Source organism: Artemia franciscana, chromosome 11 (assembly GCF_032884065.1).
Source record: "Artemia franciscana chromosome 11, ASM3288406v1, whole genome shotgun sequence".
Classification (NCBI taxonomy): Eukaryota; Metazoa; Arthropoda; class Branchiopoda; order Anostraca; family Artemiidae; genus Artemia; species Artemia franciscana.
The window spans coordinates 39752602-39767645 of record NC_088873.1 but is presented as its reverse complement, the minus strand read 5'-3'; the positions used below and the strand labels follow the sequence as shown (position 1 = coordinate 39767645).

At 32.7% G+C, this 15044-nt stretch overlaps 1 protein-coding gene across 2 annotated transcripts in view; it reads right to left on the bottom strand.

Moving 5' to 3' along the window:
- Positions 1 to 1164: 1164 nt before the first annotated feature.
- LOC136033215 (uncharacterized) overlaps positions 1165 to 15044 on the bottom strand; it is a 58089-nt gene continuing 44209 nt past the window's right edge. For both annotated transcript variants that reach the window (XM_065713924.1, XM_065713923.1), the window contains 2 exons: positions 11703 to 11825; positions 1165 to 1399 (listed from right to left, as the gene is read on the bottom strand). In XM_065713924.1, coding sequence (XP_065569996.1) covers positions 1303 to 1399; positions 11703 to 11825 — 220 coding nt within the window. In that variant the 3' untranslated portion in view covers positions 1165 to 1302. The remainder of the gene's footprint in view (positions 1400 to 11702; positions 11826 to 15044) is intronic.

Sequence of the window (15044 nt, the reverse complement as noted above, 5' to 3'; positions counted from 1 at the left end):
ATTTTTCGTACACAAATTATCCTAAAGACTCAAAAATGTTTTGAACACACCAGATGACACAACAGGATAGCGTTTGCCATACACTACGTACAACATATGTATACCACCCAGATCTTAAGCCTCTGAATACCCCATTAAAGTTTACAGTTTTCATAAGCAAACGTGTTTTTATTCTAGTAACTATCCAAGTCCCTGATAGAGGTAATTAGAAACATCTGTCCAAATTGAAATGCAGGTTAAGCAAATAAAATAGTATTTTTTTAGACGAAATATCCTGGTGACCCACAACTGCTTTGAACAAACCACATAATACAAAAGGCTAACGTTTGCCATACACTTTTGCAAAACTACGTACAACAAATGCATACCACCAGATCCTAAGTCTCTGAATAACCTATTAAAGTTCACAATTTTCATAAGCAAACGTGTTCGCTGGTTCGTTTGGTTCCGAGCCGATGATATCTGGTTTTTCAAGTTTGCCCAATAGCATAATTTTAATACGCCTAAGCTCCCACGAGGATCTACTTTGTGGGAACAAATAAAAGAGCATAAATGGGAAATATGAGAATATATAGTTACAATCCTGAACCATTCTTAGGATATTATGGATTCCCCCTTTTGCTAGCCTAGATATACAATGTGCCTTTTGATTTACTTCAGTAGCCCTCTGAACATTTCCCAAAGTTTCACCTTGATCCTTTTAGCTTTTTCGAACACACCACTTTTTACAATGATAAACCCTGCATTTAAACAATGGGCAAATGGCACACTTTACTACCCTGTGCTAATCCTTGAGGCATTCGGCGATTTATTTCTGTTGTCAAATTGAGATTTATGGCCTCGATGCTCTAAGGCAAATGACACTCAATTTTCTAGCATCAACAGTGCTACCAGGATGGTCTGAATTTTTTCTTTCATCTAATCTATGGTAAATATTCTTCTCGCCAGTAAGAAAACATAGAAAATGCAGCAAAGAATTACTGTTGTACCATGACTTGAAGGTAAAAAACACCGTATATGAAGCGAGGTCGTAAATCAAAATAAGAACACAAAAGTTATTTTGCAGTTTTCTTATCTTCTTCAAAACCTATGTCCTTCAATTTAAGATTTTTACAATTACCATGGCTGTTGAAGTAAAAAAAAGGGAAAAAAAAAAAAATCCAATTTAATAATCTGCCAAAAACACCTGTATTCATTCACAGCAAAGAAAATCAACTATAAAACAGATAAGGCTATAAAAAAAAAACTATAATCAACTTTTAAGTCGCCAGTTTTATTATCATTGTTGGTCAATGGTATTATTTACTTCCTGAGGATACTTTGAAGCGGTGGTCCTGCTGGTCCATATGGCAAAGGATCGAACGACACATCATCGGTTGTAAAAGTAGGTACCAAAAGTCTGAAAAGGATAGAAAATAAAATCTTCCTTAGAAAAAAGTAATCTTTAAGCAGATCCTTATCTACGAAAAAAAAAAAAAAAAATACAAAGAGAAGGCCGAGTTAAATTTTTTTCTCAGGGTTCATTTTTTTAAATACTAATTTAGTTGAGCTGTGAAAAAGAAAAGTTTCACTACTACTTTAACAAGTGAATATCTTTATTTGTCCTGACCAGTTTTAACAAACATCTTCCAAATACAGCAAATTTAAGAGTCTTATTCAAACACAAAATGAGATATGAAGCCAATCAATATTTCAAACTTAAATCAAACAGACATTATTATGAATGAATAAACGGAAACAAAAGCGAAAAGAAATTAAATGTATACTCAGATCAAACATAAAGAAAATAGACACTGCTATGGATTAAATCATGCATAATAAAACAAACAGATATTAGAATTAAAAACCAAATCAGACTTAAAATGAACAGAAAATACTACAGTTAAGAGTAGAACTATCGATCTTCTGAACCTTTTTAAAGATCAAAGCAGGACTTACACCTCACAAAAAAAGATTCATAATTCGAATCGCATGAATTTTATCTGTCAAAACATCCAAAAATATCATAAGGTAAATCAAGGTTTAAAAATGAGAGCTACAGTAAATAAATGCGGGGCTACCCCCTCCCCCCTCTCGGTTATTTGAATTTTACTAGAAACGATAGTATTTTTTAAGTGTGTGGTTCTAATTTGTCAAAACATCAACACAAAAAAAAAATCACGCAAATAATAAAGATTAAATCAGAAAACTTAATGAAAACAGAGTGATTTTCTAGAATAAAACTGTGTGACTTCCTGGAAGTCTCATTGGTATTTGCTCTTCAAAGATAAAATTATAAAAGAAAAAAAAAGGTTTGTCTATATTAAGGTTAATATTTGATTTGGAATTTCAGTGGAACTTGGTGTCTCATTTTTTTTCTATGTTCAATATTTTTATTATAATTTATTTTTTCTTCCCCTTTTATGCAATTATTTATTTATTTATTTTTTTTTTAAAGAGTACCTCTTTTCGACTATAGCTCATTTTGTACGCACCTTCAGTAAATTTTTCTTTTCCGCTGTATCATTGTCATGCAGGTAAATTAGCTTTTCGATTAGAACTATCTTTATTAACTACTAATTGCAAAAACTATAAATACACACAACCGCCCTGGGGAAGGCTCAATGAGCCTGATGTTAGACGGCTGGAATCCTCTGATTCTCAACCTAATTTAATAAGAAAAAACAAAACAAAAAAACAGAAACTAAAAAAAACGGAAACTAAAGAAGGACAAAACACTCTCACTCAATTACTCCGTAATACCAGAATATAAATAAATAAAGGCTAACAATTTTTTTAAAAAAAAGAAGAAAAAAAAGAATTAAAAAGAATTAGTATGAAAAGTAAATGAGCTTGAATTTTAAAAAAATAAACTATCTTCGAAGTTTCTAGCTTTAAGTGAAGCACAAACAACACTCTTGAGCAGGGCTTCTTAAACTGTGGGTCGCGACCCCCAGGGGGGTCGCGAGACTACTAAAAGAGGTCGCAAAGATCTAATACTTTTCAATCATTATAAATAAATTTTAGAATTAGTATACACACTACGTAGAAACATAAATACAACTAAAAATCATACAAAATACTATTGTAGTTTTATTATAATTTTTTTTTTTTAAGTGGCAATGCAAAACTGTTATGTAGGGCCTATAAATGAAAATATGGAAGTAGCATTTAAAATAATAAATAAAAACACACTCCTCGATTTTCAGCTGAACCTTCGACATTGATGTTTGGCCGCCGGCGTCAGTGTTTGCAAGATAACTCAGTGATTATAAGTACCCAGACGCCACGTCGCCTTACAGCTTGCGCATACTGTTTGTACTTTAGTTTGGACTCAGCTTTGTCTTCGTAGTGACATGTGTGTATTTACTGTGTAATTTTCAGTTGGTGTTTTTAATTATTACGTTCAAGTTCAACTACATTTTGTTTAATTATTTATTATTATTTAACCATCATGGATAAATGGCTAATTAAAATTCCAAGTAATAAGTCTGCCACGCCGTCACAACCAAGTTGCAGTGCTTCAAATCCGACTTCTAGCAAAAAAGAAAAAAACAGAAAATATGACGAATCATATTTGCAGTATGGCTTCACATGCTCTTCTCACAACAATGAAGAACAGCCAGTGTGCTTAATTTGCAAAGAAGTTTTGGCTGCAGAAAGCATGAAACCGTCAAAACTGCAACGACATTTGAATACTTAACATGCAACGTTATCAAAAAAGCCAATAGAATATTTTGAGCGTCTTTTGCAAACACCAAATAAAGAAAAGAACATTTTGGAGAGGTATGTTACTTTGAATGATAATTATATATATTCGCAGCGTATGAAGTTTCGTATTTGATAGCAAAACGAAAAAGCCTTCTACTATTGGAGAGCAACTTTTACTACCTGCAGCTATAAGAATGTCTGAAATTGTTCATAGAAAACAGTATGCTGCAGAAATTAGTAAAATTCCATTATCAAATGACACTGTGTCCAAAAGAATTTCAGACATTAGCAATGATCAATTTCAACACCCTCTTATGTGGCTTAAAGACAGCTCAAAGTTTGCAAAACAACTGGACGAGTCGACAGACATTTCAAAAATTCTCAGTGTGGGAAGTTTTTTGCTGGGCGTCACTGGACAATTAGATTTTGTCCTGTGGTGGCGCAGTGGATTTGACCTTAGCTTGGTAATACGGAACCCAGAGATCGAATCACGCTGTAGAAATACACTGCAGGGCCGACGCAAGGACCTTAGTAGTCAAGAAGCGTCGTTAATTCTTAAATAAAAAATTAAAATTTGTAAGATATATTTATGAGGGAAGCATTCATGAAGATATACTGTCTTGTCGTCCTCTGGAAGGTCATACTCGTGGAAAAGATATATATATATAAAAGTAAATGAGTTTTTTGAAAAAGAAGGATTAAATTGGAAAAATTGTGTTGGTGTGTGCACGGACGGTGCTGCAGCAATGACCGGACAAGATTTTGGTTTTACAGCATTTGTTAAAGCTGGAAATGATCATGTTACATTTACACATTGTATTATTCACCAAGAGGCACTTGTTGTTAAAAAAAATTGCACCAGAATTAAACACAGTGTTTTTTGACGCAGTCAAAGTCATTAACTTTATTAAAAGTCGAGCACTTGATAGTTGATTGTTTAAAAATTTGTGCACTGATATGGATTAGGATTATACGAGTTCATTGCTACATGCTGAAGTTAAGCGGCTATCAAGAGGTCAAAGTTTGAAACGATTATTAACTTTAAAAGATGAAGTTCTTATATTTTTAACAGAGCAAAATTCTAATTTGGCCGATTATTTTCACGATAATTTATGGCTTCTCAAGCTATGCTATTTGGCAGATATTTTTGATAAAATTCAATGACATGAATTTATCAATGCAGGGAGTCTGCGTTAATATGTTTATGTTAAAAAATAAACTTGAGGCCTTTGTTTAAAAAAAAATTCTTATACGGAAGAACAGAGTGGAAAGTGGATCGCTCGAAATGTTTCCATTTACTGACGAGTATATAATTAGTAACAATATTTAAAAAAAAGATGCTCTTATTACAAAAATTATAGTTAATCATTTGAAGGATATGGAAGTTTACATGCATAGGTGTTTTCCCAATGATATAAATACACAATAATAGATTTGCAATCCATTTTCAATTGAAATGGAAGAAATTAATTTTTTCAACTTAAAAGCACAAGAATTTGCCGAATTAACAAGTGATACTACCTTGCGACTCATATTTTCTCAAGTGCTTGTGCATAAATTTTGGATAGGAATCAAATCAGAATATCCCCTACTATCGGAAATGGCAATGGACAAATTACTGCCATTTTGTACAACATATTTATGTGAATCAGCCTTTTCCACATTAACTTACATAAAATCAAAATACCGTTCAACTTTAATAAACGTCGAAAATTTATTACGATCTGCACTAACTCAAATTGAGTCTAGATTTAATTATTTTTGTAAAAATAAAAAATCACATCCGTCACATTAATATGGTTTGATGTTAATAATATGTTTTTATTAAAAATTTGTTACAAAATTTATTTTTTCTATTGAATATATAGATGTCGTTTAATGTTTTCTTATAAAAAAAATTGCTACAAGAGTTTATTTTTTCTATTGAATATATATAGTTTTATGTCATTCCATTTATTGTGTTTTATTACTACCGATATCCCATCAACGTTTCCAATTATATATATGTGAAATGAATAGGTATGTATTCTTTAATCCTTATTTTATTTATATTGTAAAATAGTGCGATATTACATCTACATCTACGGTTAATATATGTTTCATTATATGGAGGAGGGGGTCGTTTAAAATTTTCTAAGCTTGAAGAGGGTCGCTATATAAAAAAGTTTAAGAAGCCCTGCTCTAGAGGGCGGAGGGGGGTATCTACTCGTGTTTTGGTAATTTCTTAGTTTCTGTTTGTTTTAAGATTGAGTTATTTAACAATTTCAATTTATGTTGTTTTAAGCATTCATCTATTAATGCATAGCGGCATCTTTTATCTTTATATTTGATTAAAAAAAACTAGTTTTTTTTTTTACTGAAAGTAAGGTGCAGACATTAAAACTTAAAACGAGCAGAAATTACTCCGTGCATGAAATGGGCTGTTCCCTTCTCAACGCCCCACTCTTTACACTAAAGTTTGACTCTTTCTCTCAATTCTACTTTATAAAACTTTAAAGTTTTAAAATTTAAAACTTACACTTAAAAACTTTAGCGTAAAGAGCAGGGGCTCGTAACTTTTGATGACAATGAATAAATTTGATGAAACGTATATATTTAAAATCAGCATAAAAATCCAATTCTTTTGATGTATCTTTTAGTATCAAAATTCTGTTTTTTTAGAGTTTCGTTTACTATTGAGCCGGATCTCTTCTTACTACAGTTTGTTACCACGAACTGTTTGATGTTCTATTCAATTTCTATTCGGTTATGCCTTCTTTTGAAGATCCTTTTGGGAGCCTGTTTATTTAAATTTATGAAAATAGCGACGAAGACCACACTGCCTTTCCATAACAAACAAATACAACGTAGAAACAATAGGGAAAGTTTTTCAAGACAATGGAAATTATTTATGTAGATATTTCGGCCCTATGTCCAAGGGCCGTCTTCAGCACAATACAATACTATATATATATATAAAAGAACTTACATCAAATTGTGAGAATTAAAACTGAATATAAAAACACTTATTAAAACATTTTTTTTTATAAAATATAGCCCTAGCATCCTTACTTCAGCGAAGTTCAACCAGGACTGGCGAAAAGAATGAAATGAAGAAACATAAACTCATTCAAACTAAAGAAAAATAAAATGATTAGATGCAATTCCTTAAAGCTAATCTTGCTTGTTTAGCAGCCTGTCTCAAAGGCCTTTTCGTAGTTGGTTCAGTAATATTATAAATTGGTTTAGTAAAATATTTTGTTAGATCATTTTTAATTAAATTTGAGTATAAAGAATTTAGTGAGTATTCCCCCAAGTCCCTGTTCAAAGAAATATTTTTATTTATTTTGAGATTAATTTCAATTGATTCTCGAACCACCTGTTTTATTCCCAAATCATTACTAATGAGTGAAGAGTTTTCAAAAAGTATCATGTGGGACGGATTATTAAATATATGCCAACCTAGAGCAGAATCAAAGGAGTTGTTGGAACTATTTGAAATTAAGGCCTTGTCTATGTCATTTTTGCGCTGTTGTAACCTTTTGTCTAGATTCTGATGGGTCCTGCCGACATAGTATTTTCCGCAATCACAGTGTATTTGATAGACTCCTCTTTGGCGACTAACTGGGGTCTTATCTTTACCCGAATTTAAGAAATTGATGATTTTAAAATTATTAGTAAAAACTACGTACAGATTATTTTTTGTGCAAATATTTTTTAATTTTGTTGTAATCTTTGGGATATACGGAAGATAGACAATATTTGAGGGCTTATCAATAGCCTCACATTGTGAAGTATCTTCTTCGATTTTACAAGAGTGTCTTTTTATTCTACGGCTAATTATTTTATTTACAAAAGGAATGGGGTATCCATTACCAAAAAGAATATCTCTGATAAAATTTATTTCTGCATTTATATATGAATGGGAGCAAATATTTAGGGCACGATCAATGAGGGAAATTACAACTGCTGTTTTAACTTGTGGGGGGTGATTTGAATTAAAGTGAAGATATCTATTGTTTTGTGTTGGCTTTCGATATATAGTAAAATCCAGGTCATCAGCATTACGAATAATTAATACATCTAAAAACGGTAGTTTATTTTCAATTTCAACTTCAAGGGTGAACTGCAAATTTCGGTCATAAGTGTTAAGATGATCTAAGAAGCCCCGAAGTTCAGCTTCCCCATAATTCCAAAGTGAAATTACGTCATCCATATAACGACCCCAATATACATGTTTTAGGAAATAAGAATTCAATGCCCAATTCTCAAGATTCTCGACGTAAATATTTGCTAGTAGCCCGGATAAAGGTGCCCCCATGGGTAATCCATTTTTTTGCTGATAAAAAGAATCGCGAAATTGAAAATACATAGAAAACTTATTACAAATTTTAACAAGAGTCATTAAAACTTCACAATCAATTCCTGTCGCTGAAGTCTCGATCAAGTGGTAATTTTCTTCTATTTTGTTTTTTAATAATTCCTCTGAAAAAGTTACATCTATATTTGTATACATGGAAACAATGTCGAAACTACTAACTATTGTGTTTTCTGAAATACTTGTGTTGCTAAGTTTTTTAATCAAATCTGCCGAGTTATGAATATAGGAATTTTGAGAATACAATAAAGGTTTGAAAGCTGTACAAAGCCATTTTCCAATATTGGCAGCGGGGGCTTTAGTACAAGCTACAATAGGTCTTAAGGGAATGCCCTGTTTATGTATTTTTGGTAAACCGTACAGTTTAGGACAGAAACTACCACGGGGAAAAAATTTATTGTATAGTTGTGGGGTGATTTTACCATTTTGTTTTAGCTGCTTTAATTCATTTATAATATTATTAGTGAACTGATCAGTAGGATCATGAGTTATTGTTTGATATGTAATTGTGTCATTTAAATGCGAAAAAATTTTGTTGTCATAGTCTGTTGTATTCATGACAACAAGTGAATTGCTTTTGTCTGCTTTAGTTATTATAATAGAAGGATCTTTTCGAAGATTAGATAGTATTTTCATGTCATGCAAATTTTCCGGTGTGGAATCGGTAGGAGGCTTAAACTTTTTTTGGCTATTATAGAGGATATTTATTAGACCAGATCTAACTTCATCCGGGTTAGAGACAGAAGGATAGTGTTTATGCAAAGCGGACTCTAGAGAGGAAACTATATCTGCCACAGGAACCTGTTTCGGTGGAAAAGAAAATTTTGGACCTTTTTCTAGTGTTTCGATTTCCTGGGGTTCCTTTGAGACAGGCTGCTAAACAAGCAAGATTAGCTTTAAGGAATTGCATCTAATCATTTTATTTCTCTTTAGTTTGAATGAGTTTATGTTTCTTCATTTCATTCTTTTCGCCAGTCCTGGTTGAACTTCGCTGAAGTAAGGATGCTAGGGCTATATTTTATAAAAAAAAATGTTTTAATAAGTGTTTTTATATTCAGTTTTAATTCTCACAATTTGATGTAAGTTCTTTTATATATATATATAGTATTGTATTGTGCTGAAGACGGCCCTTGGACATAGGGCCGAAATATCTACATAAATAATTTCCATTGTCTTGAAAAACTTTCCCTATTGTTTCTACGTTGTATTTGTTTGATTTAAATTTATTTATGTTTGTTTTTCAATCACCACAGTTTTATACAAGGTAATTGGAGGGATATTTGTAAAGCATGTTCAGTGTGTCTATATAGGGGAATAAACCAATAAAATTATTAAATAAAATAAATAAGAAAAGGGCAATAACTAGGATATTAACATTTAAGTAAAACGTTGGATTATAATTTAAATTTGGGAGTTATATTCATTCAAAATGTTTGATAAGCCGCACATTAGCACAGTTATGAAATTTTTTTTATTGAAATTAGGAGTGGGTGGGTATGGGACTTAGTTCTTTAAGTTTGAAAATCATCACGTGTAACAGGTCTTTGTACTTATTTTAAGCCCCCCTAACATCCTTCCCCCTCTTTACAAAATCTTAAGTCCCTTAGCCAAGACAAAGCTTCTTTAAAGTTATAAGCCAATCAAAAAAAGTGTTTGGATAATTTTTTAGTTCCATACTCCAAGAGCCCGTACCCCAACTAATTATTCTTTTTTATTTTTATTTTTTTATGAAGACAAATTTGAGTGAGCCGAATAAAGCCTCATGACCCATTGACTTGAGGTGATAGGTTCTAAGCTGACCAAAGAATACCTTCACATTTTTTTTTTTGGGGGGGGGGGGGATGGGCATACCCCCAAACGAATTGTTTGATCTGGGCTACTTTGGCCTAGGGAGCTACTGTTTAAAACATCAAGCTGCTTAAAAAATTTGGACCTTAGTCAGATCCTGTTTACGGGTGAAATGTTATTTTTTTTTAACTTTTCCTTCTGCATTAGCTTCCCCTTAGCCTAAGTACTTACGGATATAATTTTCAAGTGAAAAAAAATTTGGCCCCTTTTTACAGGAACCTCTAATTCCAACTAAAATTCTTTCTTTTTTTTTGATTTTTATTGACCCAAAAACCTACGACTGTTAGTTTGAACCTTATCAGATGGAAAGTACCCTGGGGTCTAACACCCCTCCCAGCAAAGCGCGGGGTGATCTTGACCCAAAAAACAATCTTTGAAAGTTTAGAGCCAATCAGACACCCACAAACAAATATCTATTTGTTTTCCTCAAAATTGAGGAGCATATAAAATACATAAATGACACTAAAGAAACACTTCAAAATTCGAAAAAAGCATTGATTTAAAATAGGCTTAAAATAACTGAATAACATACATTAAAAAAATATCAAGCATTAATTATATTCAAGGAAAAAGAGAAAAGGTAATGCATAAAAAGTAAAATTTCCGACTTTATATCCTCCTCCTCCCCCTCCTTTTTCACAATAAAACTTATTTGTAAACAATGGGCAATGTATAGCTTAAAGGTCTTGTTACAGGAGCTATGGGGGCCACTTGTCAAGAGGTTGTGTACTCTCCAGAGATACATTTATTTGAACAATCAACTATTCTGAACAAAATCAGTATCTCAGAATTTTGATTCGACATTACGGGGGGTTACAAGGGTCATGAGGGGGGGATTGCCTTACAACTATTTTCAACGAGAAAAAACTCTTAGTTTCCAATTCGAATCTCCTTATAGGTCTCTATGACTGCCCCTTCTATACCATGTGGCCAGGGAAAGAGGATACATTGAAGGCACAAGACAAGAACGTTGCCTCAGAATGTGGTATTTGACGTCACGTGAAATTTAAGAATTTCCCGAAAAAACTGATTCTATCAACTATAGTAATTTCACGTGGTATGACATAATACAAACACGTGCACAATATTTTAATTTTCCTTTATCTTTAATGTTAACGTTTATCTTAAAGCGAAAAAAAAACAAGGTTTTTTCAAAATTACAGCAAAAAGCATAGTTTAAAACAAAAGGAACATGAATTATCCAATTTATCAAGGGGACATCCACACTCACGTAGGCCAAGTTAGAATACAAAAACACAGCCAGATACTAATTATAAGTGTTTATTTATTAACTACACATTAAATATTTGAACAAATAACCTTATTGTTTATAATAAATATAATTAAATGGGACTTTCTTTACTGAAGCTTAGTAGCGATGAGCAAAACATCAAATATGACAAAATATTGAGATTTATGGCTTGAAAGCGTTCTTTACTTTTCGTTGAATACTTCTCGTATCTTATGTGACGCAATTTTATTATTGGTAGTAGTAACTTTTAGTATTTGGAGTAAGAGCACTAATAGTAGTACTAGCACAACCATCCCATTCAACATGATATCCCTTACATCATAAAATACTTGAGCTCCAAAGAGATGTACCACTGCTGCTTGAAGTGCTTCTTCAAAAGGCACTTTTATTCCACTTTACTTTTTTTTAAAGCTGATTAGCCAGCGTATATTCTGTGGTGCTGGTAATTTCGAACTTTTTAGGAGCCATGTTAAATCAATACAGACCTCACATTTTAGTTTTCTACTTTCTTTGAGAACTACACTAGGTATATTATTCAAATGATTTAATAGTTACCTTGAATTGAGAGTAACAAGCCAATCTTGATTATTATTTTCTTTTACAATTCGTTTAATATCTCTATAAAAGTCGCCAGAAACAATGACTCCTTGTTTTTCACTTGCAAGTTGAACAGTAAACCTTAAAGTAATAAATTTTGACATTCAATATCTTTCCAAGAATCACCATTGTAAGTTTATAATTAAATAAGACAGTACTTTTTCATAAAGGTCAATCACAAGCAGAAAAAACAAAACAATGGCTCAGGTGAAAATTTTTAAAAGCCACAAGAATCACAAGCACGTAATGAGTTAAAACTCAGTAACAATAAAAGAAACAAATAAAAAAAAACAATCAATAACAGAAATGAGTTCTAAAAAACAACAATACAGAATTCAAAGCGTCAAAAAACCAGAGAGATCAAAAAAATATCAAACAATTCATGATAATGAACTTTGAGGAAGGAGCAACCCGGCTCAATAGTAACTGAAACTCTAAAAAACGGAAATTAAAAGTTCTAGTGCCCTTTTAAGTGACCAATCAGATTGGAGGGCAAGTAGGCTCCCTCCCCCCGTCCTTTTTTCCCAAAATCGTCCGATGAAAATTGAGACAACTATTTTATTCCTCTTAGTTTAAAAGCCCAATAACTATGCCTTTGGATACATGACCCCCCCCCACACAGGTACAGAGAAAGGTCTTTAAGTTAAAAGAATTATCTATTGTTTACGCATACTATTTGTTACTGGGAAATATGTACACATTTTCGGGTTGGATGAAGACGAATTTTCTGCAGGGGGTTTTTCAACAGGAAAATTTCCCTTGGAAAGGTAAGTTTCCTTCCCTTCCTTTTCCGTCTCAATTCCTTTCTCTTTTCCGTCTTAATTTTACGCGTGGGGTTGTTAAGGTTAATTGTCCGGGGTGAATTTTTACCGGTTTGAATTGTCTAGAGGATATTTCCATAGGGAGGGGGATTTCCCTGTATAGGTTGGACCAGATTACCTGGCATTATATATATAAAAAAGAACAACATCAGAAAAAAAAAAATGAAGTTTTTATACCTGAAAGTTAGAAGCAACATCAAAACCTAAAACGAATAGAAATTATAACATATATGAAGGGGATTAACCCCACCTCCACACTCGCTCTTTACGCTAAAGTTGAAATTTTGTACCAGCTTTTTGAGAACGACTTCTGAAAGGCAAGGTTCGTTTGACTAGAACAACAAGAAGCTTTACTAAAAGTAAAAGAAAACTTCAGCGTAAAGAGCGACGTGTGGAGGAGGGGGGGGGTTACCCTTCATATACATAATGAATTCTGTTCGTTTTAAGTTTTAATGTTGCTTCTTAATTTCAGTTGAAAAAAAACTTGTTTTTAATTTAATTTATTTCAGGAAAAACCTTAAGACTTGTTAGTTTTCTATTGTTAGTTCCGTTCCATAAGTAAAATTACAGATTTTGACTCTACTCAAAGCTAGATTTAAAGATCCCCAATTTGTATCTTTAAATTTCCTGTATGTACATATACCCAGCATGTTGGGACAGTCAGATTTTCAATTCATGCCTCTGGGTTATATCCCTTAGCTTATTTTCTATGGCAGTATTTCCCTACGAAATTTCAATTGACGATGTTTTAGTTGCTCTTATCACAATGTCTGGTTAAGGTCAACTCCAACAAGGGCCCTTTTGCGGTATAGACAGCGGCCTAGGTGCCCCCACATACCACAGACTTATTTGGGCAATATTTATATATGAAAAAGACTGGATCCAACAAGTGCTCTATCACCATATAGGCAGCAGCCTAGAAATGCCTACGAACAAGGGATTAACTCCAAAGCGCTTTTTGTGAAGGAAAACACTTTTCACATTCAGAATAGGAGAAATGGAGGAAAAAATCACTTTTTCCCTCGGGACAGTGTCTAGATACACTTTATCATTTGAGATGCATAATAACTCCCAGATTGTGTTAGTTCAAATGCTCCTCAAAAATACCAGTATTCGGACCAGAACTGAGACGGTTAAACAAGTCCAAGGGTAATAGAATACATGAAACGGCCTGTTCCTTACCTCAGCATACCAAGACCCACATCATATAATACAGACAATTAACCATTAGAACTTAAAAGCAATGATTCATTGTATTAATGAGGTATGATTTCACATTTTCTGTGCACTAGACCAGCGTCTTATTTGAACACACCAGGGCGACAAGTTTAAGGAACATGACCATATTTTCCATTGACAGATCGACCCCTGTGTATCTCAATGCTAATAAAATAGACGCAGAATATTTTTTGCAGCTTCTTTTACAATAACTCTGTTGAATAAGTGAGTTGAATGATTTTGCCGCTCAATGCAAAAGTTCTCGACAATTTTGAAGTTTTGAGCTCTAAAATAATTTATAAGATACGATTAAAAGAAAAAAAGGACAAAAAGACTATGATGCAAAAATGCAAAAGTTCTCGACAATTTTGAAGTTTTGAGCTCTAAAATAATTTATAAGATACGATTAAAAGAAAAAAAGGACAAAAAGACTATGAGAGTAAAAGGCCATGAAGCTGAGCGGGAGCAATAGGGTTGACCAGGGCTAATATCCTACCAATACATACTTCAAACCACAGGTTTGTTAAATTACAACTCTATTGATTTCAACGGATTTCCAACTCCGCTACCTTAAACTACCCGGAACAGATTTTAATTCCCAGGATCAACTTTAGCAACAAACCAAAAGGGTTACTACCTTTTATGACGACTAGGTCTACGGGAATTCTAAAGACATAATATCAGTCCAATTTGTTTGAGGCCATCTTGCACTTGTACAGTCTTAAGAAGTTTTAGGGACGTCAACAGACCTTCAGATATGAACCCGAAAAATGAAGACTTATTTAAAATAAGGACCATCGGACTAATTTAAGAAAACGGTTTTAGAGTAGAAGTCTTTGTTTCCTTTTGCGTTATTTATAATTATAAAGAAGCTGTTTTTGAAAAAGCATACTCTACACAAGAAGCACATTCAGTTTATTTTTATTCTTTCTTTGCAGCTTTTATTTTTATTTTAGTTGCTAATTGTGATACTATTTTGGCTTTGTAATTGCCAGCATTGCATATTAACTATTTTTCCTTTTTTTTTTTTTTTTTAATATATATGCATTTATTTCCCTTCAACTGAATGACAGTCTTATTTTATTCAGAAAAATAAATATTTCAGAGTATTACACAAAGTTTCTGCAGTATTTACCGTCTATGATTTTTATCTATTGAACAAGGTACTGAAGAGTGCAGTCTTAGGCTGCAGACTTAAACAGACTTATACACAATTTGTGTACGATTCTCAAAGTGAACTTTTACGATGAATCGATATCAG